This window comes from Scylla paramamosain, chromosome 21 (genome assembly GCF_035594125.1).
Source record: "Scylla paramamosain isolate STU-SP2022 chromosome 21, ASM3559412v1, whole genome shotgun sequence".
Classification (NCBI taxonomy): domain Eukaryota; kingdom Metazoa; phylum Arthropoda; class Malacostraca; order Decapoda; family Portunidae; genus Scylla; species Scylla paramamosain.
In genome coordinates, this window is record NC_087171.1 from 22,211,676 (window position 1) to 22,237,547 (window position 25,872).

The window sequence follows — 25,872 nt, forward strand, 5'->3', positions numbered from 1 at the left end:
TGAGGGCGTAGCACCTCTCGTCGCGGCCCTGTGATGGAAGCCTCAGAAAGGCGAGGCAGCAGCATGCCTTGGGCCTCACCAGGCGAGTTCCCCGCCCACACGTCCACCCACCCACCCACCCTGCGGCAGCCCACAGCCCCGCACCCGTGCAGCCTGGTGCTTCAACACTCGTGTTGTGGTTGTTGTTGTCGTTGTTGTTGTTGTTGTTATTAGAGAGAGAGAGAGAGAGAGAGAGAGAGAGAGAGAGAGAGAGAGAGAGAGAGAGAGAGAGAGAGAGAGAGAGTAATCATTTGGTGAATGTAGTGACTGCCATCGGCGCTAATTGGCTTCCTTTCCATGCTACGTGCCCTCGACACTGAGCTGAGAGGCGCCGCACCCTGGCATTGGAGGACAAGCGCGTGACGTCAGGGGCAACAGAGCCAATGAGAAACCCAGCAAAACTTTAAGCCTCGCTCGCCACCGCCGCTCGGGACGCTGCTGTGACCACTGGCGTCCCGACCAACCCCTGCACCCTTGCAATGAATGGCAAGCCCGAGAGGGGGGTGGGGGTTGTAAAAAAACAGTGTGTGTAAGGCAGACGGTCGCCCATTGACACAGGGAAGGCTGGGGTGAAGGGCCACGCGACCCGGTCTCCATGCGCCCCGTGTATAACCAAAGGCTGCTACTGAACCCTATGAAGAGACTCACAAGGAGCAACAAATTAGGATGAAAACTGGATTTTTTTATATTTCAGATCAAATTCTTAAGTATTCGTCCGTAATATTCACTTTTCCCGCTCGCTTCAGAGGAAGAATGGCGACAACTGAACTCAAACAAGGGTGGAACCTTTCTTTTGTGTGGCGGCGGCCTGGATATCTTGCAAACGGCCGCAGGAGTGCCGTAATTTGGCCATCAGCGGTCGCAGGCACGGCCAACTAAGACCACTGTCCACACCTGGCCGTCTTCGCTTGCCTCATACACAGTAAAATGTTTGAAAGAAAAAAAAATGGGCGTCCAGCCATCCTAGTGTCGTAAACCTGCGTGCCTGAACCCTGTGAACGTGAACCGCAACTTGGCTTAGGGAAACGGTATGGTAACAGTATGATAACTTTCTGAATGATTTTTTTTCAGATCCTCTACACGCACTTGTCTTCGTGGTGGTGAAATGCTTACTGTTTTCTTCTAAAATATATCAGTAGTGGAATTTCTTACGACTCCCTTCCATCGCCAGCATCATTGCACGATATTCTCAACCACTTCGTCGTTTTTATCTCTGTTACTTTTGACAGGCTGTGATGGAAGTTACTGAAGCTTGTCAAAGATGTTTTCATGATTTTAGACGGTAGTTTAACAAGTATTTTACATCATTAGTAGGAAAAACGCTCATGAAAAACCGACATTTGACCTTCGTGGCCTTTGAAACCAACCCACATGAGAGAATAAAACTTTTCGTAATAATGCTTATGTGACGTGTCCACTTGTATACATTAATAAGATGTTTTATCGCCACTTAACAAACAGGCGACTGAACTTTTAAGAGTTATAAAATTCTAGAGGGTGTACAACTAATTTACGATCTTTGTTATAGTATTTCTCAATTGGCAGAGAGTGTACAGGTCCTTAATGCCTCAAAACCTGCATCCCTCCACTCGCCAACACACCTCCGCTATTCAAGACAAGGCAAACTGAGTGAATGTCGTACGTACTCGTACTTAGTTTCGTTCCCTAAAACTGTTTGTTTATACAGCATACACACACACACACACACACACACGTAGTCCCAGCCATGTGTTATTAAGTCTTAATTAGGTCCGGGAGTGTGTAAAACTGTCACTGCGATATTTAATGGACCTTCTTGTACACGAAGAGAATGGCCCCGTAACGATAGCGGTGGGTTCCCTCGGCTTTACTGCCTTCCCACTGCCGGCCTCCTAATCCCTCTTCCTCATCCTCTCTTATCCTTGCCCCCTCCTCCCTGAGCCTTGCGATGCTACACTGCTGTCCGCGAGCGCCTCAGCACTTCCACCTCCTTTCTTCTCCACTCTCTTCTTCAGCAGCCTTTGGTTTCTGATTGTCATTTATTGCTTTCCTCGCCTGGTGTACTGTCGCAACACCCTCACCTGTCTTTTTTTTCTTTTCTTCTTCACTCTATTCTTCAGCTCTTCCAGTCTCCTTTTTCAAAGTTGCCTTCTGGTGTGACACTTCACTGCCATGTCATGTATCCTACGCCTGCTATATTGTTGTAACACTTCCACTTCTTCTCTTCTTACTTCTTCACTTTCTTCTTCGGCAGCCTCCGTGACGGCATCCCCAGTTCTCTTGCCACATCATACACCACTGCTATGTTATATTGTGTTGTTACTGTGCTTGCAATCATAAGCATTTGTAGGTAAAGTCAATCCAGGCTTCGGCAACAACTCAGCCCTTCGTGTTTAGCCTCCCCGGATACTTCTCAGGAAAGCATCGTACGGACGGCCTGGTGTTCTTAGGTTTCCTGTTCCTTGTAAGCTTGAACAAGGAAGCCTCCCCGCGAGCGCCATAGATTCAGCGCAGTAAAATTCTTCCGTAGAAAGCCCCCGCCGCCACTCTCATCCTCGGGGGACGGGGAAGCGGAGGTTTTGGGTCTATGGGAGGAAAGAAAAAGGTGTTCTTGGGTTTATCCTTGACTGGCAGCCTCGACCATCGCAGCCCATAACTGACACACGACGACGGTGGTTCAGAAAAAAAAAAAAAAGAGACGAAACCACGAGCCACAAAATAGCTCCATAAAGGCGGTCAGCTTTTTTTTACTGCCTTTGCAACTTGCAACATGAATGAGCGGCCGGTGAGAAGGGCGGGCGGCGTGTGTTGGAAGGATGGAGGGAGGGAGGCAGGGTGGGAGGGGCAGTGTGTGTGTGTGTGTGTGTGTGTGTGTGTGTGTGTTTTGTTGTTGTTGTTGTTGTTGTTTTCGACGTAATCTCCTTTTTCTTCATATTTTTTTATTCTTCTTGTTCTTGTTCTTGGTCTTGATCTTCTACCATCGCCGGGGCATGAGAATGGACGTAGTATTAAGGTAAACAAACGTGCATTTCTCATAAGCCATGCAGGACGAAGCGAGGATATATAGTGTCTTTGTGGGCGAGAGATGTGGAGGTGTGGCGACACTTGCTTAGGCTTATTATTGCTGATCCCTTTAACACCGAGGGGAGGGGAGTGTCGGGGAGAGGTACTGAAGCCGCCCTCGTGCCGCCCTTCAGGACTTGAAGACGGTAGGGGAAGTAAAGTTGTGCCTGTATTGCCCTGTGACAGCTGAAGGTGGGGGGACATGTTAGTCTGCGGATTTACCCTAGTATTGTCCCCCACATACTGAAACACTTCTGCCCGTACCACAGTTACTTTTAAAATGTCCTCGTTGAAACTATACAGGTTTTCAAGAGTGTTTTTACGGTTCTAGTGACAAATTAAGAAGATTTCTACATTATCGAATGGAGAAACACTCTTGAGAACCCGTCTAATCATCTCTGTGGCTTTTGGTAATAGTCGTGATGATAGAGCAAAAGTGTTTTTTTACTTATTTATTTATTTATCTATTATTTTTTTATTAGCACTGACCAAAAGCGACTAAAACGTTCTCTGTATCGACTTGCCGTGTTTCATATTGTGTGTGTTGGGAAGACGGGAAGTGTTTGGGAACAGTAATGCTCCCGTGCTGTGGCAAGTCGTGATGTGTCGCAAAAGATCGCTCCCTGCATGATCAGTGACTCCTTTATGAGCGGAGGCATACAGGGGCGAGACCAGAATAGAAAACGTACTTTGAACATGCACTGTGTCTCGTGTGATGGTTCTTATGGTAGTGATTGAAGGTAAAAGTCCCGGAAAATGATATTCAGTGATAATTTTTCTGTAACTGTATTTTACATCAGGTGTAAATCTACGTGAGGGCAGTGCTTTCTTTAACGGCCTGCTGTGTAACGCACCAAAACTGAGTGGCGCAGAATCTAATTTCAATAGTAAAGAAAGAGAAAACGTGAAGGACGAATAGCAATAAGTAAGTCGACGATTTTTGAGTGTCAAGTCATCGGGTGCATCCCCAGCACACGTAACGCGGCGAGTCGAGGTGTAGGAGAGGAAAGCTGAAGCCCACGTGTGTGTGTGTGTGTGTGTGTGTGTGTAGTAGCGGAGAGCTTAGGAAGATTACTCCTGAGTTCATATATCATACGTGCGGCGCCATTAATTCCTTTTAGCGTGGTGTGTGTCACGTGTGTTTGGTGTTGACAGTCTGGTGGCGCCCCAGTGAGGGTCACTGAGGCGCGGGATCGGTCAAAGAGGATTACAAAGACGAAGATGAAAAATCCTGATCCAAACAAACATATCGCGAACTCCCGCGTATTTACATTACCTCTGTATTTACATTTGTCTGTTTGGAACTAAGCAAATACTTTTTTCTTGGTTATTTACTGAATTTTGCTTAGACTGTTAGTTAGGAGTCATGTACATGTATGATTTGCCTTTCGGGTGGTGATGGTTGTCCAGAATTCATGAGGCAGTGTACCTCAGCAACCACTGATGAAACACTCGGGCCACCAACAGCTCCTCAATTGCACCATCTTCTTTTGTGGATGGGTGGGGCCCGTATTTTCAAACGCTTTTTTACCACGAGTATTTTCAAAGACCACAGAGATGATTACCCGGGTTCTCAAGAGTGTTTTTCTTGTTAATAATGCAGAAATTTTGTTGATCTGTCACTAGAATCGTAAAAAAACACCCTTGGGAATTCGTGTAACTTCAATTAATGCCTTTGAATGTATTGGAGGTGCGGTGCAGAAGCGTTTCAGAGTCACTAGCCTGGTAGAAAGGAATACTCTTCGAGATGCGTTCTTAAGGTTGATTTCACTGTGTTTTGCAGGTCTGGCCGGTTCCGGGATGAGCAGCAGCTACGGGCCTCAGCAGCACTACTGCCTGCGCTGGAACAATCACCAGCACAACCTCCTCGGGGTGCTGGAAGCAGTCCTTAACTCTCAGCAGTATGCGGATGTATCACTCTTCTGTGAAGGTGAGCAGCAGTCAGTCAGTCAGTCCTCTCGCGACCCCTCACGCTGCCCGCTGCTTTATTTGTGGGGCACTCTCTCTCTCCACTCGCCATCCCCTCCCTCCCTTCCTCCTTTATTCACACGTGGACTCTCTCTCTCTCTCTCTCTCTCTCTCTCTCTCTCTCTCTCTCTCTCTCTCTCTCTCTGTTCATGCATATATTTATCCCTATATTGCTTTATCTCTAACATCGCGTAATGGTCTCGCTCGCTGTCCCCTTCACCCAGGCGTCTCTTCCCCAGGCCATGTCCTTCGGGTGCACAAGCTGGTGCTGCTGGCATCCTCGGCGCACTTTGAGAGGATCCTGCAGGCGTCACCGGAGGGGCAGCAGCCGGTCATCATATTGGACGGCACCCGCTATGCCGACCTCCGCGCCCTCGTGGACTACATGTACCGAGGTGAAGTCAACATTGAACAGGACCAGCTCTCCTCGCTACTCAAGACCGCAGAGACTCTTAAGGTGAGGCTGCAGGAACCGTGGTATTGTGTTTTGTTTGATGTAAGAGGGGCACTGATCATGGGAACAGAAAGTGCGAAAAAAGGCCCACTGAGAGTGCCAGTCCCTAAAGAGAGGTCAAAAAGGACCATTCATTATTGGAGGATAAGTGTCTTTAGACCTTGAAAGCTGTGTTGGAGGTTGTTTGTGATTTCAAGAGTGTCTTCATCATTCTAGTGGTATTTTAATAACGATTCTGTCATTTGCAGTCGTTATAAGCCAACTAATCATCCCTGTGATCATTGAAAAACAGTCTTAGAGAGAGCCCATAATGTTAGAGAATACAACCGTGTATTTCTCCAGCTGCAGAAACACTAACCACTTTAATCAGATTTCTTAAAGTGTATTATGTTTATACACACGTATTTTCTTGAAGCCTTGAAGCTTCAAAGTTCACTGTGACATTCAGGATATTCACTTCTGGAATAAAGTTTGACACATAATGGCATTGTGATGTAATAATGTTATACTAATCATGCATACACCATGCAGATAAAAGGACTGGCTGATGTAGCGAGCAAAGAAGAAGACGATGGCGGGGGAGGGAAGGAGCGGCGGCTGGAAGGCAGTGTGTCCTCCTCCACGCCTCCGCCAGCCAAGCGACCCAAGCCCTCGCCTGTGGAGTCTGCCCTCAGTCTGGCTCAGGAGGGCCGGGAGGTGCGGGTGGGCGGCAGGGACGGTCGGTCAGACATGAGAGACATCAGAGATCTGTCCAACTTCAGCATGGTGCCCGGAGGCTACTCACGGCGCCCACCCTCTCCGCAGGGACCCAACATACCTTCCACAGGCTCGTTCACTCAGGCTCGCTCTCTCCTCTATTCCTCGTCTCTCATATCCCGCCCATCCTCTAAAAGCCCCGGCCCAACGCTGCCCGCCCCACCCTTCTTTCCCGGCGGTTTGGTGAGGCCTCGTTCGCCCCACCACCAATACGACCCGACGGCAGGGTCCAGCCTCCTGCCGCCCCGCACCTCCCCGCAGTCCCCCGTGCCGGATCCCAAGATGGTACAGCAGCTTGGGTGAGTGCTCCACACGTTCCTGCTCCTCTAGTTTATTGTGGTAGATGCTCCTTCCATGCTCCAGTCATTGCTCAGTTATTAGGGTGTTAGTATATATATTTATGGATGATAGGTATGTATGTTCTGTATAGGGACTATGCGTAGGACTGCTGGCTTATTGTAGTTTTCCTTTTTTTTTTTTTTTATGCGTCTGTAAGAGCATCACCTTATCTGACAACACGAGGCGGTTGTTGGGTCCACGCCTCGGTCCGCTCGCATCAGACAAACACATCAATGCACGCGTTATCTTCAGTAGTATATTGATATTCCCTCCAGATTGCAGCGGTTGGAGAGAGATGATAGGTACGATATGCATTATGAACGTGGATTTCAATGTCAATCTCTGGTTATATCGGAAAAGCAGCATTTGAATACCTAAGGAATTGTGAATGTGTATGTGTGTGTGTGTGTGTGTATAAGTGATTTGATCCGGATAAGTAAGCTCATATCATGCAGAGCTCAACATGGAAAAGTTATCGAGTCTAGAGGCATGTGCATGGCCATGTGCAGTGCGGCAGAGGGGTGTGTGTGGTAATCCCATCTCATGTATTGTGTGTGATGCCCGGACTCACAAAAGATGCCGCTGTGTTTGTAATAGAGAGTGTAGCGAAGGTGAGGTGCTACTTGGCCGCCCGGAAGCTGCTCAAGCGAGAAGTGTAGGCTCCCAACTATGACTCTTGGTCATAGCAGTGTTTAGTCCTTAAAGTAACAATTTCCAGTGTCATAACTGTGTAGCTCTGGCAAAGGAAACAGCCTGGGTATTCTCTGTTTATTCAGGTAAAAATATGAACAATATATACAAAATTACTTAACACAATAAATGATATATATACAAAATTATGGAAAAAGAGAGTGTATGTGTGTGTGTATGTCTGTGTGAAGAAAGGAGTAATATGATGTATTGAGAAGATGTGTAACACATGTGTCAAAGAGCGTGCAAAGAATGTGTACAAGTAGGAAATATGTATAAAGTGATGAAAAAGATATGAAAGACAAAAGCCTGTGCAGTAGAGAGAGTGAAAAGGGAAGGGTGAAAATAAAACAGAAAACGGAGTGCAAGGAGCGGTGACTTGTGTCCCGCTACAAGAGTAATGTAATCGATTTCACCTGCAGTGTGGCAGTGTGTGTGTGTGTGTGTGTGTGTGTGTGTGTGTGTGTGTGTGTGTGTGTACTCCCTGTGGGAACTAGATAGATGAAAGGCTTGGATGCATTAACCCTTTGACGGCAAAATTACTCTTGCTATCTGAGTGAACTTGGATGATTTTGATAAGAAATATATCTACATGAGCTTGAAGGTTTTAACTGCACGAGTATTCCTTTGGCCTTTAGTGGTATCCCTTGAAACCGTACCTAAACTAGCACCACATCGATGTATGAGGCTTAGGGAGAATATATATATCAATGAAAGAACTCTTCTTTGTTTTCATCTTCGTCTTCCTCTTTTTCATCTCCCTAGAGCTAGATTTGCGTATGTTATGTTGATATATGTGTGTCTATTAATATTGTAGCAACTCGTTTCTCTCTCTCACCCGTTGCTGTGTCCCCAGGGTTCCCCCATTCGGCCTGCCCTTCACGCTACCTCTCCTGCACGACTCCAAGAAGATGCTGGAGCGAAATCCTCACAAGCTGCCGCCGCCGCCGCCTTCCCACTACGATCACCACGACGACAAGGACCGCCACCTGCCCCTGTGGCCTCCGCGGGGGGCGTCCGAACTTGACCTGGAGCGGGAACGAGAAAGAGAACGAGAGAGAGAACGTGAACGAGAACGAGAACGTGAAAGAGAACGTGAGCGAGAAAGAGAACGAGAAAGAGCGAGAGATCGGGAGGTAGAGAGGGAGAGAGACAGAGAAAACATTAGGCTATCAGAAAAAGAATTAGACAAGGAATGGGAGAGGGAGCGAGATCGAGAAAGCGAAAAGCAGTTGCACCCGCAGCAACCACAGCCGCAGCAGCAACAGCAGCAGCAGCAGCAGCCGCAGTCACAAGTGTCGCAACAGCAACAACCGCCGACGCAGCCGCCGCCGCCGCAGCCACTACAGCAGCAGCAGCAACAGTCTCAACAGCAGTCGCAGCAGCAGCAACAACCTCCACCGCAAACACAGCATCAATATCACCATCATCAGCAGCAAAAGCCACCACAGCCACAGCAAGAGGTGAATGAGAAAGAGGCTCCCTCTCAGGAGTGTGACCGAAGGCAAGACGACGACAAGTCCCTGAGTCCAGCAGACAAGGACAGCCTGTCCCCGCCTGAGGGTACGTGCACGCTGTCTTACCGTACTGTTCAGTCATATAGGGTGTTTTTTTTATTTTTTTTAGGGACTTTCTTGTTTCCATTTACCTACTTATTTTTATAAATTTTTATTTCTTCCACAAGATGGTGGTCACCTCTCTCTGAGAGTGACTGTAGAGGATGAGGGAAGACTTAAAGTCCCGTCTCTCGCAGATGCCATCCTGAGCAAGACGGAGCTGTTGACTCCCAAAGGCGAGATGGGGGAGGAGGAGGAGGACAATGGGCTGAGCACCGGCGGACGTGACAACGGTACTTCTGACATCACCACCACCACCACCACCACCTCCCGTCAGCGCAACCTCTCCACCTCCTCCTCAGGCAACACCTCCACAGGTAAGGCGCGACTGGCGATGCGGAGTCGGAAACCTTTCCTGGATTATGTCCATTGCAAAAAGAAGCTTGCTTTGCGCCTCCCCGCCGCCCGCCGCGCTGGCGGACCTGTGCTGCCTCTGACGGCTTGCTTCACTGAGGCTGAGCTGATTTATGATTGAGCTTTTTGCTGATGCAACGAAATCCAATATTCTTTCTGCTGACCACAGTAACTTGATCTTGTGTACGCATTATTTGTGACAGTAGATTGCAATGCTCTTAATTCGATGATCTTTGCTTGGCGTCTTCAAGTGAATAAGGAGAAAAAATATTACTAATAGTTATTTAGTTATCAGTTCTCTGGAGTTTTTCAAGACATGCATGTACATATATGTTTACTTAAAGTGTTTGATTCTCGTTTTAACACTGTCTTTAGTCTTGAATCTTATCTTAGTGCATTACTTGCATGCTGTACTGTTAATTGTGAGTTTGTTAATATTGGCATAGTAGTGCATGTTGTTGCGAGTAGCATGTAGTGTGTGTGTCCCCTCGGCGAGAAAGAACACCACAGTAAGAATGACCTGGGAGCGTCAGATGTTGGGAAATCCTGCTTCAGTCTAACCCCAGCCTTTGTCCTTCCACTCTGCGTCCCCGCCTCTTGAATGAGTGGCGTGGGAAGCACGTGGAAGGACAAGGGCGGCATAATGACGCAAAAACCTCGGGGTGTCTGCTTACTGGTGGTGTCGTTTCTTGCAGAGTGTGTGGTGTGGGTCGAGGGGGATCCAGGAGGGGGGGCACCGCCCTTCTTGCTTACAGAAAGCGAGAAGCCAGCTGCGCCCCCTGCAGGGTGGGTGTGTTCAACATGCGGCCGGGGATATGCCTCCTTTGCGGAGCTGAGCACCCATTGGTCAGAACATTCGCGAGGGCGGCATGTGTGTGGCATGTGCGGGGCGTCGTATTCTGTGCAGAGCTCACTGACTCGACACTTCCGCACTGACCACGCACAGCACCGCAAAGTGTTCGCCTGTCCCCTCTGTGGCTCCACCTTCAAACACAACTTCAGCCGAAACTTGCACCTCCGGACAGTGCACAGACTTGACGACCGTGCCCCTCCCAGCCCCTAAGCCGCGGCGGTGGTGGCGGCGGCCCTTGTAGAGTAGTTTGGTGTACGTAGCGAGCTCGGCGTTAATTTAGTTTCAGTTTCATGCTGTCTGTAGCCATTTTATAGAATGCATGTTTTACTATTATCTTCATACTTTTTTTTTTTTTTTTTTTTTTTTTTTTTTTTACTTTTCCACACGAAATCATAACATTAACCTTCTATGACGGACTGTTTTATGTTTCAGTTGAGCTGGTGAAGTGCCCGTATTGCCCCCGCTCTTACCGACACCAGAACAACCTACGGACGCACATCCGATGCTTCCACAAGGGTGTCAGGATCCCTTGTCCCATCTGCCACCGTGGGTTCACCCGCTGGTTCACAGTGCGCTGCCACATTGCCCGGGAGCACCAGAATGTGGACTTCTCGCGGCCTGAAGCTCTGCCTGCCCAGTTGCGTCGAGCCCTCTATCCTCCCTACCCAGAGTAACGGAGTCCGTCCCTACTGCCAAGGACTCCACCTCCCAAGTATTCCAGCAAGTTAGGAATGCAGTGCAGGCGGCTTTTCACCGTCCACACAGACACCGCTGCACTAGTGTAATTCCGGCAAGTTTCCTGAGTGTGCTGCAGCCTGGTACAGTGCCAGACGAATTGTCTGACCCGACTTAAATGAACCAGCTTGCGGCAACGAGCGTGGGTGCTACTTGGTGCTCTGTTCAGATGACCAGCCAAGCCTGAAGTATTCATGCGCGGCTGAGCGACCTGTAGACTGTGGATGCAGGACCTGCTGGGACTCGCTAGCCCTCCAAGTGTTACTGGTGGGCTGTAGGTGATGATAGTGATAGTCAGACTGTCGGATTCGCGCTAGGATCTTAGCAGTGCTTGTGAAGCACGCTAAACTGTGTTATATATGGTTCATGGCCGGTGTTCATGTAGCTTCAAGTGTGCTAATATCATAATCCCAATAGCATAAGCGTGGAGTCGTCATGCGAATCTTGTTAACTGTAGGTTTTATTTGAAATGATTATATTTTATAGGAAACTAATCACAAATCCAAGAAGGGAAGGTATGTTTCTTCTGTTCATAATATAGAGAATGATTTCCGGTGTGGGTGCCTTATGCTCAACAAAGCAAGCATGCACAAATGTTTGTAGATATACAGTATTATTTTTATAGATGCCAACAGTATCCCTCCAGCATAACACAAAAGCGGTCAGAGCCGGGAGCAAAAATGTGGCATTGGCAGTGTGGGGCAGGGAGGACCCGCACGCCGCTGCTCCTGGCGTCCAGGGGCGCGGAGCGGCGGGCGGCGGGAAGGATTCAGGTTGTGCGCCTCCCTGCTTCACACACGCGATGCGCCATTGAACAAGATGCTCAGGTATCCACGCTGGGTCAAGGCCCATCCTCATCTACCTCAGGTTTTGTATCCTTCTAGTGGTAACAGCACCTTCCTTGCTCACTCAACTACGTATACATTACGAGTAAAGAACTTTGCCCACCTCAAAATAGGAATTCTTATTTTTTATGACTGCTGAACATCTTCCAGGGAAATCGTACAAAGCAACTCAACTATATTTTATATAACTCGTTAGTCACTCAGTGTTTTATATATATATATATATATATATATATATATATATATATATATATATATATATATATATATATATATATATATATATATATATATATATATATATATATATATACACTGTAGAAATGTTAGTATGTGCAGATAATGAAATCCTAGAACATGATTGTTAGATAATACTTAACCATCCTTTAGTAACAACCGTTCAAAATATATATTCAGGGAGAATAAAGTTTAACACAACTCAGGAAGAGACGCGGTCACACGTTCCGACAAACCAACAATAAGAACCTGTTGCTTTCACTAGTTTCAGTCCACGTGGTATCAAGCAGGTTAGCGCAACACTCTAGTTACAGATTTTCCACGTCATTCAGTATTGCTCAAGTCAAGGAAGGAACAAGTCAGTTGTTTAGCAACTTGGTCATGTAGTGCTCCAACAGAGCATTTGTTTACCCAGGGGGACACTTCCTTACATTAACATAATCTTCTGCTGTCTCCGCTGCCGCTGCCTCCTCTGCGAGGCGGACTCTCAGTGAACTGCCAAAGTTGGCTAAATGTCCGCCTCGTCAGTGCTGGCAGTTGACTTTCACATTCCATTCAGTTTGCTGGAATCCCCACAGCCGCCCTCACCGCCCTCACTGCACCCTCTCCCACGCACCCCAACACTGGGCACTGCTCATCTTAGTTTTGACATGGAAATAACACACACACACACACACACACACACACACATACACACACACACACACACGAAAGCAAATATTTCAGATTCCATCATAAGTAAATACCCCTGAATATCTTTTAGTAAACCCTTTGTGGTTCATTAAGTCTCAGACTGTCAGATGCGGGTGTCCACGCAGAGGTCGCCTGCTGTCAGGGGTTGGGCGGTCTTTCTGGCGCTGCGAGAAGCATTTTTCATCTCGTTAAGTAATATTTTCATAATCCCACAATTTCCGAGCATTTTACTCAGGATTCCTAATACAAACGTGTATCTTTGTGAATATTTTTGATTTATATACACTGTTGCAATATGCGTGTTTATATTAGTTGATGTATGAGTTTAGTTTTAGGTGTGACAGCTTTTTGCATAGCCATACTGCATGCGGTGGATAGTCACAAGGACCACACAGGGGCCGCCTGCGGTGCGCCGGCGCGGGGCGGGGCACTCCTTGACCCGTATTTTAAAACGCTTTGCACTCTCATAAGGACTATTTTTCAAAGGCCGCTGAGATGACTAGTCAAGTTCTCACGGGTGTTTTTTTTTTTTCCCCCATTGATGGTGTAGAATTCTTGTTAAACTATCACTAGAACCTTTAAAACACCCTTGAAAACCCGAATAGTTTCCACTAGAGCCCGTTAAAAAGTAGTCGAGATAAGACAGCGAAACGTTTGGGAATACAGGCCCTGATCTGTTTGCAATCGCTGTCTCACTCACTACCGATATATTTTCCACAACGAATACCAGTCATAATCTCAGGATGTTCTTTGTGTTCCTATTTCATTTCGCCCCAGCCGCGGCAAGAGGCTCCTGTGCGTGCAGTTCAGGAAGTAATGTGATGCTGACGCGCAGTTCAGACATCCCTGTGTGGTCCTCATAGAGTTAACACGTAATATATCATTATACATTAATTTCCCATGTTCCTCATTACTAGCCAAATGTGTATATAGCCATGCTCCCAGTGCTCTGACCTGTATTGTGTACTTTCTGAAATACCCGGCGAGTGGTGGCGAGAGGCCGGCGGGGTTCCCTCACCCTCTCCATCAGTCTGGGTGCTCCATCTGGGTCCTGCCTCTCCCTACACCTGGGCTAGCTCCTCCGCCACCTGGCTTGGTCCACTGTAAAGGCCAGTATGTAGTATATTGTTATTGTCTCGGGAGTCTGAAATACCGGACCCGCAGAGAAGGACTGGTGGTGGCGAGTGTGGCCCGCGCAGCCCTCGCCGGCCCTCAGGGTTATCAGTATACAATAGTCAGTTTTCAGTACAAACAAGAGTACTATTTCTGATCTACCTCACTTTTTAGGTTCTGAAAGTTTGTATTATATTGTTTACAGATTTATTTTACTATATACCTGCCTGACACTGACGGTGGCTACCTCCACCAACTAACGTGTATGTGTTTGTTTGTGTGTGTGTGTGTGTGTGTGTGTGTGTGTGTGTGTGTGTGTGTGTGTGTGTGTGTGTGTGTGTGTGTGTGTGTGTGTGCGTGTGTGTGTGTGTGTATGTGTGTGTGTGTGTGTGTGTGTGTGTGTGTGTGTGTGTGTGTGTGTGTATGTAAATTCTATTCATAAATGAATTAATGTTGATGAACATGTGTGCTTATGTGTGACCATAGAGCTCAACAAACTACATATTTCCTAAACCCACCACTACTGTGTTGCCACTCACGTGGTGTGGCATCAGTGTAGGATTAAAGTGTACCGCAAACTGTAGCACGTCACTCTTTGATACTAATATCATAGCAAAGAGCAATGGAGAGGCCCGTTGGCAGGCGGCGCCGGTGCGACTGTGCCCCGCCCTTGACTGAGGAACCCATACGCCCAGTCACGCATCACATGTTGGATTGGCCGTATGTGGCGCTCTGGTTGCCCTCACGCAGGCGCCGTGCTCGGCCCAGAAAGGTTGCAGGTCAGGCTGCACCTGGCCACACAGCACGCCAAGCTACTGACGGACTGACGGACACCAGACACAAATCGGCCAGCTTGACGCTAAACGGATCCTGCGCTGGGATATAAATTACTGTCAGGCTACAGATTCTCTCCAGGAGCCGCCGAGGCCCTGGCTAAATCTTGGTGAGGGAACACCACCAGCAGGAGTGTCCCTGCCAATGCAATCAGTGATGATACGTTCAAAACTGTCAGTAGAATAAGTATTTACTCTACCTCTTGGTAAATATCAAATGCTGCACCTTCTTAATTCTACAGAATTTACCCATATTCTTTTGAATTCTAGATGAAATAAGGATAGATTAATTGCTGTACGATTTCTTGTAATTATACATCTTACAATGAATGCATTGAGTGAAGAATCAGATAGATATGCTGATATGATGTGATTTCACTTGCCAGTTCCTAGTAGGTAATCTGCTGGACCTGCTCGTGACAGTAAGGCAATAATAATACCGGTCACTGAGGCAGTGTAGCTCCAGTATAAGAAATGCTGCTGCACGAATATGCCAAAACTTGCATATACTTGGCTCTCCACTTCCCCTCACTGCACGTGTGAAGGCCCGCTGGTTAAGCTTGACTGATGGGAATCGAGATCTTCCCTTTATTTTTGGTTTGCTTAGAAAGTCAAGGCCTCTTATTGTTTTTATTTATTTATTTATTTATGCAGTTCATGTTAGTTTTTCTTTTCTGAAAAGCGTGCTCAGCGCGCGCGCGCGCGCGCACACACACACACACACACACACACACACACACACACACACACACACACACACACACACACACACACACACACACACACACACACACACACACACACACACACTTAATCACAAAGAATTATTTGTTCCGTCATAGCTTCCAAGGTGCCAAGCAACAGCTCAGAGCGTCAAGCCTTGCGCCTGCATCAGTGATACTTCTCGTATTTTAGAATAAGATCACGAAGACAGAAGAGAATGTCTCCCAGGTTAGAGTACACCAAAGAGGCGAGGCCTCTTTGATGTACGGGGCGAGGCCCCAAGACTGGGGAGAAAAAAATCAAACAAACAAAGTCCACTAGTTAAGCGTTGTATCATTACTTCATTAGAACATGGAAGAGTAGTCTGGCACTGCCGAAAATTACCTCCGCGAATTTCATTACATGGCTGACTGACACATGACCAGACTGAACAGCTGACCGCCACGTGACGCCTTGGCGAGGGATGAGCGCATCTTTGCCGCGGGGACAGTCCAGGACCACGGCGGCTCGTGCTGTGTTCTGTAAAAACTTCCTTGAGGCGTGGAGGCTGGCCAGCGTCCTTATCACAGCTCGCGGACGCCCACACGGTGACGAGCCGCCTCCTGCAGGCCACAACCTGTGGGGGCGCGGCCTCTAATGATTCCTACCGTTGCATTGATTTTCTTCGCCGACGCTATTTTCGAAATTTCTCTGTATCATTGCTGCTGTGTGAATAAAAGTTTGATCACCTTTTGACTCACGTTACTATTTTTGTTGTTGTTGTTATTATTATTATTATTATTATTATTATTATTATTATTATTATTATTATTATTATTATTATCATTATTATTATTATTATTGTGAGCATTTATGATCTGTAGCGTTGGCGTGGCGTGAAGAAGCATCGTGTGACCTTGCTGCACGACCTGTCAGGGTCTGGGTTTGAAGGACTTTGTGTGGCGCTGCTGGCGTGTCCAGCAGACTAGAGCTTGCCTCGTTTTCAGTGGATGACTTAACAGCCTGACTTACTTATCTAAGTTCTTTCGCATTCATTATAAACTCTTCGACAAATTTACCATTATGGTGAATTGGAAAATCAGTATAGTATGTATCCACTGAAGATATCAAGCCATTCTAGCATTTGTGTAAATCTAATCGTGTCTGTCCTTGTGTGTAGCCCTTAAAAGTGGACAGTGTGCTAGCCAGAACAATAAACTAGATGTATAGCTACGCGGCTTCTTCCTTCTCCTCTCACCACCATCTGCAGCGTGTGCTTCCTTCCGAATAGAGGTGAACACGGGCTTAGTCACTTGGTAATGCGGCAGATGATATTACTACTACTACTACTATGTGTGTGTGTGTGTGTTCTTTAATGCAGTCTTTCCACTTTACCCTAGGTCTTCCTCTTCACATTCTTATCACCTCCATATCCATCCATGACTTATCTTGCAACTTACTGCTCTTCATCTCTTTAGCTATGAATGACGAAAATAAATAAATAAATAAATAAATAAAAACTGGTGTATCGTGTAACTCATTCACCACCAATGATTACTTGTTAGGCAGATTAATACACCACGATGAAGTTATAACAGAGGTAATACACACACACACACACACACACACACACACACATTTTCCCACTCTGTATCAACCGTGGCATGAGGAGAAACTTAAACATAATGCTCAAGTGTATTGACAGACACTCGGAAACCGAAAGTCAACTCATTGCTGCAATATTTCGTGATAGTGCACAGACAGACCGAACTAAGGCATGTCTTGTGGACACCGTTACAAAAACGCAAACCTTCCCGAGGATAGCAGTACACGGCACTCGCTGTTAGGTCGGCTGGTGGGTGCACTCTTGCTATTACTACTCAACACACGTCCACATATTAGGAGATGCTGAGTGGGAAGGTCGCCTTGGTTACAGGTATGGGTACAGGATAGTTGCTCGAAGAGTACACGGTGTGGAAAATCATTCAGCTAGATACGTTATCAACAGCGCGGCCATGATTTCTGTGCTAGTCCTTCATTTATTTGTGGCTTGGAATCATGTAGTTAACTTTGCCCCTGTTTATTTTTCCTTGTGTTATGGATTAACAACTTGCAACAAATTTCATTAACTAGAAAACTAGAAAAATAACAAACATTCCAAGAACAATGGGCACTAGTGTCGACGTGGGGTCCCCGGCTGGCCGGGCCGCGTCCGGCAGGTCTGAGTTGCCAGTTGTGTATTTTCCTTGCAGTGTTACCAGACTCTCTCTCTCTCTCTCTCTCTCTCTCTCTCTCTCTCTCTCTCTCTCTCTCTCTCTCTCTCTCTCTCTCTCTCTCTCTCTCTCTCTCTCTCTCTCTCTCTCTCTCTCTCTCAACACACACAGAGAGAGAGAGAGAGTAGTATCCTTATCTGACCTAGTAACAATGTAAAGAAAATACACAACTGGCAACTCAGCCAGCCAGGGACAGTTTTTCTAAACAATGATTATGTAATCTGTTATCTTTAGTACTAGCTACAATTGTTTAAGTTTTGTATTAAGAACATATTAGCAACATGTATACAGAGAGGCTCCTTAGAGTAATTGTGTTTCAGGTGGAGGAAATGGCATTGGGAGGGCCGTGTGTCGCCTGCTTGCAAGGGATGGCGCCCGAGTCGTTGCCACAGACATGGACGGCAGTGCAGCACAGGGGACCATCAACATGTTGAAGGGCAAGGCTCAATGTGTTTTGGTTAAGTCTATGGAATATCTCACTACTGTCAAATGACTAACACTGCTACATTTTCCCAGGTGTATATAGCAGGTAAAATGCATTTGTTAAAATGAGAATTAATATATATTAAAGTTCCTTGGGATATTAAAAACTAAACTTTACATAATTAACTACTACTGCAAGAATAATATTTGAATAGTTTCTTCTTTAATATTAGTGCAAAAACAACATAAAACTCCTGACACCAACTGCTGCAAAACTCAGTTCCCATCCTTACAGCCTGTGCATCCTCAGGGCACAGGCAATGAAGGCTTGCTGTACAGTAGTACTTACTGTGGATTTGGTGTTGGTGGTGATAGGTGCAAGACTTGACTTACAAGATCCTGGCACCAGTACTGGTAGTGATAATGACACATTCAATTACATGAGACACACATTTATTTTCTAAGCACAGTACACAGCACAGGTAACACTCAGACTGACTCTCACACTGGTTCTGGTCAAATTTACATATGTTATGAGACCTTCGTTCTGTTACATTGAACCTGTTGTGTTCATCCTCAGGCCCTGATGACCACCTTGCTCTCAAGATGGATGTTACTGACAAGGCCTCAGTGGAGTCAGCCATCAGTTCAGCCATTGACAAGTACAAAGCTCCTCCCTGTCTTATTACCAATGCAGCAGGTATTATCAGGGACAGCTTTATGCTGCAAATGGATGAAAAAGCATTCATGGAGGTTTTAGATGTAAACCTTAAGGTATGAATTTGTTTCTCTCTTTTTTTTTTTGGTGGTGGTGGTGGTGGTGGTGTTAATAATGCATCATAGGCATAAAACATAATTTTATTGTATTAATAGAATGCAACATTAACATTATTTATGTTTGGAAGATCAGCACCATTATTTGCTATCATAATCAGTGTTCTTATACCTTTGTACGAGGAGGACTGGCAGTGTCAAGTGCCATCATCTTCATCATGAGCAAAATCATCATCACCATATCAATCACTAAAACATAATATTGTTACAGGGAACCTATCTGGTCACACAAGCTGCAACAATGGCATTAGCAGAGCATGACGTATCTTCAGGAGCCATAGTCAACATCTCAAGTATATCGGGAAAGTTGGGTACCATGGGTCAGAGCAATTACTCAGCAAGCAAGGCAGGTGTGATCGCCTTCACTAAGTCAGCAGCAATGGAGTTAGCAAGGTATGTATGACTTTTACAAACATATCTGGAAGAGCAGTAATAAAGAGTAAAGTAATTTGTTCAAGTACTATTTAGATCACCATTAGATCACCATTATGTCTTACCTTTGGGTCTCTCACTATTTGTGAAAGGTTTTTATCCTCCAGAACATTTCACCAAAAAATATGAGAATATAAACATATATATAATTTGACTTATCTCATGTATAACAGAAAGCAAATTTTTGAGAAGAGATCAGTTTTGTTAAATATTTAATGAAGAATGTACTACAATTTTTTTATAAACCATACAACATCTATTTTCATGTATGAGGTGCTCAAAAACAGACTTAGTAAAGTAGTAGCAAAATGCATTTTTCACAGCATGGACATCCCCAACTATCTATTTTATCAGCATTTTAACAGAAATGGGATTATACTTAAGGACCAAATCCTTGTAGAGTAACATGGATGTCTGGCCATTCTGTTGGAGGAATTGAGGGACAGATTTAGTTGTGTGCCTCAAAATTGTACCAAGCCAAATGTCAGTCTGTCTTGCATATCACCAACCAGTGCAAGCATGCTAGATGAATGACAAAATATAAGGGAATTTTCCTTTATTTTATTTTAATTGCCAAGTCTCAAGTGAAGCGTATTGAACTAAAATAACTGGCAGGCAGAATGATCAAGATGGTTCCTTTCTATCACCTTGGCTGCCTCAGTCTCCTTCCCTCTGCCTGTTTGTAACATCCCAGTGTGTGACATAAGTGTTGCAGTAGGAGAGGAAGATAAGAATTACTGACAATGACCTGCTGGATTATGATGCATGATTCAATATGCGTTATTTTCATGTTTCTCTCTTCTTTTCTTCTACAGTGTTCCCCTGTTATTTGTGGGTTTACATTCCAAGCCTCTATGCAAATAGTGAAAACCTGTGAATCCTGGACACACCCCCTACAAGGCTCAGAAATACCCATGTTTATAGTTTAAACCATGAAATATATGTCTTGCACTTATTAAGCACAAAGCATAGGTAAGCTCCATTAAACTTGTGGCAGACTCAGCAAGGGACACACACAGGTAGCAAACTACTGGAGCAATCACCAGACTTTCTTCCTCTTCTTGTGACACAGCTTACCCACCTTGAGTGAAAATAAAGGTGTGGTCACATGAGACAGTTTCCTGAGAATTTTGTACCAAGATTCAAAGTCGGCAACATTTCTTGGGAAACCGCGGAATATTCTGTGAAATCTTGACCACCAACATGCCGGTTATTTTCTCTCGATTTTATTAAAGTAAGTTTACTGACAAAAAGTACCCCATTTTATGTTCTAACTAGAAAAAAGAGAATTCCAAAAGCTTCACTGATTATTAAGATGTAATGTTTTAAAGTTGCAAAACTTTGTGTGTATCTCCATTTCTGTTTAATTTCTGCTGTTTAACGAAGTCTGTCATTGAGCACCTTATATGTTCCATTAAGAATGTATAATGATTTTATGAACCATGCAACTTTTACTCCCGTTTGCATACACACTTCTTGCCCAATGTAAGTTACTCATCTTAACACTAACTGCACTTTGAGCATGTTGTGGCTCTTCCTGGTGTATCTCCACAGTACAGGGCCTTATTCACCATATGTGTTAGGTAGAATGTTGGTCATGGACTGTGGCATGTGGTGGACATTAGGGGAGAGTGTTGTTGTATGTAGCAGGGTCACATGGTGTTAGACAAGTAACCAGACATTAGGGGAGAGTGTTGTTGTATGTAGCAGGATCACATGGTTGGTGTTAGACAAGTAACCGGAATTGACAAGGAATGATTGGGGATCACTGCATGACAAATGATCAGAATTGGCAGTGATTGATTACTTATTTCTGCATGACAAATTATCAGAATTGGCAGTGATTAATTACTGATTTCTGCATCACATATGATCAGAATTGACAATGATTGATTACTGACAGCTGCATGACAGATGATAATGGAGGGTCATTGATGTATTTTTTATTGATTTACTGATTATTCTTGATTTATTTTTCATATAAGAGGGGCACTGGCCAAGAGATTGATATAATGCACTGCAACAGTTGGGTCATATGGTAGCTGATAGGCAGGGCATGAGGATAAGGATTCTGCTAATTACTTAAGCCCCTTTCACATGACACCACCTGTGGATACCACCAGTGGCTGCCTCTGGTGACCCCAGTGTGAAAGCGTCAGGTAACTGCAAGCACAAAATAACCATGTGTCATTGTGCATTGTCAGTGGTGGTTGCCTGCCCGTGTCACTGTGGTGTCATCATATGAGATGCTCCATTGCAAAGTATGGGAAGTAACTAATGGCAGTCACTGGTGGCATCCTGTCATGTACATATAACTCCAGTATAAATTAGTCCCCTTTCATTTTGAGAGCCAAGTCCAGAAGGTTAATTAGAAGTCTAAAGTTTTTTTTTTTTTTTCATATCCTGCACTTTTATTGTATTTTGTTTTATTTTATCTACTTATATACATACATAAAGGAATATGCTAACAGGCCTTAAAGAATTCTTCCAATATATGTTTCTGCTTGGCTTTATAACACTGCTTAGTATTGGAGTTGTTTCATATATGTATATCAAGGAATTTGATGTCTTAAGATAAGCCCAGAAACTTATGAAAGTATTATATGAAATACATTTTTATTTTTTTTTATTTGTTACAGTATGGGAGTGCGGGTCAACTGCGTGCTTCCTGGCTTCACCCAGACTTCAATGGTGGCTGATGTACCTGATAAAGTAGTGAAGCTCATACTTAAAATGACTCCTCTCAGGAGAATGGCAGAACCTGAAGGTAAGTCCCCATCTGGAGAGGAGACCAGAAATGTACCCTGGTCAAACTGTTGTTTTGGTATTGACCCAAGGTGTCTCAACACCTACAACTTTTTCTGCATTAACTTCTGCAACTTTCTTGGCCTTAAGTTGAATTTTCAGTTTTTAGTCAGTGGAACATCAGCTCACCTCTTCAAAACTCTGGATGATTCAGGGTTTGTTCCTCTGTCTTTTCTACTTTATGATTATTTCATGCCTTCATTCTTTGTAATGATGTTTTCCATGCCCTCACTGGCCTTAGCCCTCAGAAGGCTTATGGATCTGATCCCTTCCATTGTTCTTTGTAACTGTGCCTCCCTGCTTGCACCTTGCCTTGTCAAATTCTTCAAACACTGCCTGTCATCATCTACCTTTTCTTCTTGTTAGAAGTTTGCCTACATTCTGCCTGTTCCTAAAAAAAGTGACTGCTCTAATCCTTCAAGTTACTATCTTATTTTTTAAATTTTCTGTCTTTCTAAAGTTTTTAAATTTATTCTCTACAGGAAGATTCTTAAACATGTCACTTCACAGTCTTATATCAGATTGCCAGTATGTGGCTGCTCTATTGATGATCTGGCTATCTTTACTGAGTCTTAGTTATCCTCTTTTAAGATGTTTGTTGAAACCATCACTATTGCTATCAAAAAGATTTGATAGTCCCCAGCTTTAATTTCCAAACTACCCTCCTAAAGCTTTTATCCTTCTTTCTGTAACTTCATCAGAGGTTTTCTCTCTGGCTGTTCCATTGCTGCTGTGGTAGATGGATGCTGTTCTTCTCTTAGGTCTATCAGCTGCAGTGTTCTACAAGCTTCTGTCATTCATCTGTGATCTAAGCCAAAGTCACTGTTCTATCCCTTCATATAATGATAATACCATTCTTTGCTGTTCTACATTCAACTCTTCAGGAATTTTACAGTTCATACAGGGAAGCCACAGAATGCCTGAATTCTGGTCTTTCTAGAATTTCTGATTGAAGCAGAGCTAACTCTGTTACTCAGTGCCTTAAAACTTTATTCTTCCATCTAGTAACATAACACAATCTTATAGATAATTGTCCTCCCTTCCTTTCAATTGTCCTTTTTCCCTCTCAACTATTCACCTCTTCTACATTGAACATCCTTGGTCTGTCCTTAACTAATAATCTATGTAAAACTGGAAGCTTCATTTCCTCTCACTCACTAAAGCAGCATCATTGAAGTTTGGCATTCTGAGTCATCTCCACTAGTACCTCACACACAATTGAACTGCAGTAGAAAGTTATAACGATAAAAGATTCTTCTCTGAGTTATATATAGTACTTTCCCTACAGAAATTGCAGAGGTAGTGGCCTTCCTTCTGTCTGACAAGAGCAGCTTCATGACTGGTGCCAGTGTGGAAGTGACAGGCGGTCTAGGGATGTGAGGATCAGAAAGGTAACTGACAGCAATATCAAGTGACAGGTGGTCCAGTCTTTACAACATAGGACATGTGTAGAAGATGTGTGTTCTTGTGCTATAATTTGAGTTTACACAAAGGGGAAGGAACAGAGCAGGGAGATGGGGGACCCCCTCCTCTGTATTTTATTCCTACAGTGAAGCAAGCCATGATGTCTTTCAGTTAACCCTCTTAAGGGGATTTTCAGCCTTACATATGAATAAGTAAATATCATAGATAATTTTTGTTTGTCTTAGTAATGAAAGAAAAAAGTTGGGGTTCAGAATTCTGCCTATTATTAATTCTTCATGAAATTTTGTTACAGACTGAACCTGCAACCTTGTGGAAGCCGTGGTGTAAATACAAGTGCTGTTGAAAAGATTTTCATATACTGTATATAGTTGATGCTCCCTTCCATGGGGCTTGTTGTATTGTAAAGGTGCAGCGATTGGGAGCAAAACCTCAGGAGTATCAGAGATGTGTCGCCAATGCTTCACATATAAGGCCATGTCCACACTGAGAGTGAGAAAACAAGAGCAAGAAAAGTCGGGTGAATTCCTTCCATGGGGCTTGTTGTATTGTAAAGGTGCTATGATTGGGAGCAAAACCTCAGGAGTATCAGGGATGTGTCAGCAATGCTTTACATGTAAGGCTGTGTCCACATTGAGAGTGAGAAAGTGGGCGAGAGCAAGAGCAAGAAAAGTCAGGTGAATTTGAGTGGCCATTTTGGAAGTGATTTCAGGTGGGAGTTGCCATGGCAGTGGGCTTCCACCTGCCATTCCACCACTTTCCTAGTCACCCTCCACCCACATCAGCTGATTTACTGGACATTGAGTTCGAGGTCATGATTGACAAGTTCATCACCGTATACATGCTACCCATGAAACTAGAAGATGAGAGTTTAAAGTTAGTATGTGCTGAGAAAGGAAACTCTGGTATCATATGACAAAACATAATGATGCATTGTAAAGTGATTATGTGAGAGGTACAATAGAGGGATTTTTTATTAATTTATTTTTTTTTTCATAAAAGAGAAAAGAGCAAGTAGTCTGGTAACACATCATCCCCCACCCCAACTCCTGGTGAAGGAGAGCCACTGTTGGCATGCACAAGAAGTGAGGTGAAAATGTTGTTACAAAGAGTTTCATGGTTTGTTTATGTAGCAGGATTTGAAAAATCTGCTTATACCTTTGTGTTTAGGAGACTTATTTACAAGATGAAAGAGTCTATTTTAGCATTCATACCATAGCCACTGAATATGGCCACCATAAGTAAAATATAGTAACATTTTGGAGCTGTGTTTTGACTTCATCTTGTCATAATTTCTTTATTTTTGTTTTTGCCAAATTTTTACAAGTATATCCGAGTTCTGCAAATACTGTCAAGTATAAGGGCATCAACCAAAAAGCCCTGCCTAGTTTCTGAGCTGAGATACAGCATGTAATATAGAAACATCTCTGTGATGTCACTCATTTCAACTCTACAAACTTGCATGAGAAAAGTAAATAGTTGACTCTTCTTGCCTTTTGACCTGTGAGGATGCCATCCTCTGGCTGCTGCCAGTGTGGCCTCCTGAACTGGCTGTAATGTATCAAGTTTTTTGCTCGCTTTCTTGCTCTCAGTATGGGTGTGGCCTAAGGAAAGATTAAGTCATTCCCTTATCAATAAGTGAAAATCAACAGCTTAATCATAAGGTCTATATGATCAAATATATATATATATATATATATATATATATATATATATATATATATATATATATATATATATATATATATATATATATATATATATATATATATATATATATATATATATATATATATATATATATATATTTAAAGGGATTTAAAGGGATGTTGCACAATTTAACATTGTATTATTTGTAAATTTTTATGTCAGTTATGCCAATGATATGTGATATGGTGGCCATTCAGCAACATTAACATAGGGATTCAAGATGGGAAGGAATGTGCTTCTGTATAGGAATTTGAGAACATGAGTGACCAGAGACTGTATATTCTACTTGATTCAAAAACTCATGGTTCAGAAATATTTTTATATTGCTTGCTAGCAATTACATTGAATCTTAAATTCTGCCACCATATTAGCATAAAAGTAGGGTATTCTGTTTTATTATCCTTTATAAAGTAATAATGCATTATATTTTTCTATAGTTTTTCATTTTAAATTCCCTCTGAATGCACTTTTGGGTTCACTAGCTCAGGAGTTTGTTACAACAATCACTGAAGCCAAGTTATTCAGGATTTGAATAAGAAGGCTATTGTGGGAAATGCCTCTGTGATATTGATTTTTTTATTTGTTTTATTGCCTTGGATATTGTGTCAGTATAATCCTGTAGTACATTGTGTTTCAGTTAATGTAGAGGAACAAGGCACTTCCATTTGAAGCTTTGTTCCTGAAATCTTAAGCTGCCTCTTTGT

General features: G+C 44.1%; 2 protein-coding genes across 9 annotated transcripts in view; both read left to right on the forward strand.

The window, feature by feature from the left end:
- Positions 1-15,374, forward strand: part of LOC135111256 (zinc finger protein 853-like) — a 57,192-nt gene extending 41,818 nt beyond the window's left edge. For 6 of the 8 annotated variants that reach the window (XM_064024472.1, XM_064024471.1, XM_064024473.1 and 3 more), the window contains 7 exons: positions 4,865-5,011; positions 5,289-5,506; positions 6,035-6,558; positions 8,145-8,851; positions 8,973-9,221; positions 9,954-10,363; positions 10,544-10,684. In XM_064024472.1, coding sequence (XP_063880542.1) covers positions 4,865-5,011; positions 5,289-5,506; positions 6,035-6,558; positions 8,145-8,851; positions 8,973-9,221; positions 9,954-10,321 — 2,213 coding nt within the window. In that variant the 3' untranslated portion in view covers positions 10,322-10,363; positions 10,544-10,684. Of the gene's footprint in view, positions 1-4,864; positions 5,012-5,288; positions 5,507-6,034; positions 6,559-8,144; positions 8,852-8,972; positions 9,222-9,953; positions 10,364-10,543 lie in introns of all 8 variants that reach the window. The other 2 variants (XM_064024474.1, XM_064024477.1) reach the window with 2 other exon arrangements.
- A 1,674-nt stretch (positions 15,375-17,048) lies between these two features.
- LOC135111258 (estradiol 17-beta-dehydrogenase 8-like) lies at positions 17,049-25,600 on the forward strand. The gene is made up of 7 exons (XM_064024478.1): positions 17,049-17,205; positions 17,863-17,979; positions 18,546-18,739; positions 19,011-19,192; positions 21,871-21,998; positions 23,325-23,427; positions 23,754-25,600. Exons 1-6 carry the CDS (start codon positions 17,175-17,177, stop codon positions 23,414-23,416), a joined length of 744 nt encoding a protein of 247 aa, XP_063880548.1. The 5' UTR covers positions 17,049-17,174; the 3' UTR covers positions 23,417-23,427; positions 23,754-25,600.
- Positions 25,601-25,872: the final 272 nt, after the last annotated feature.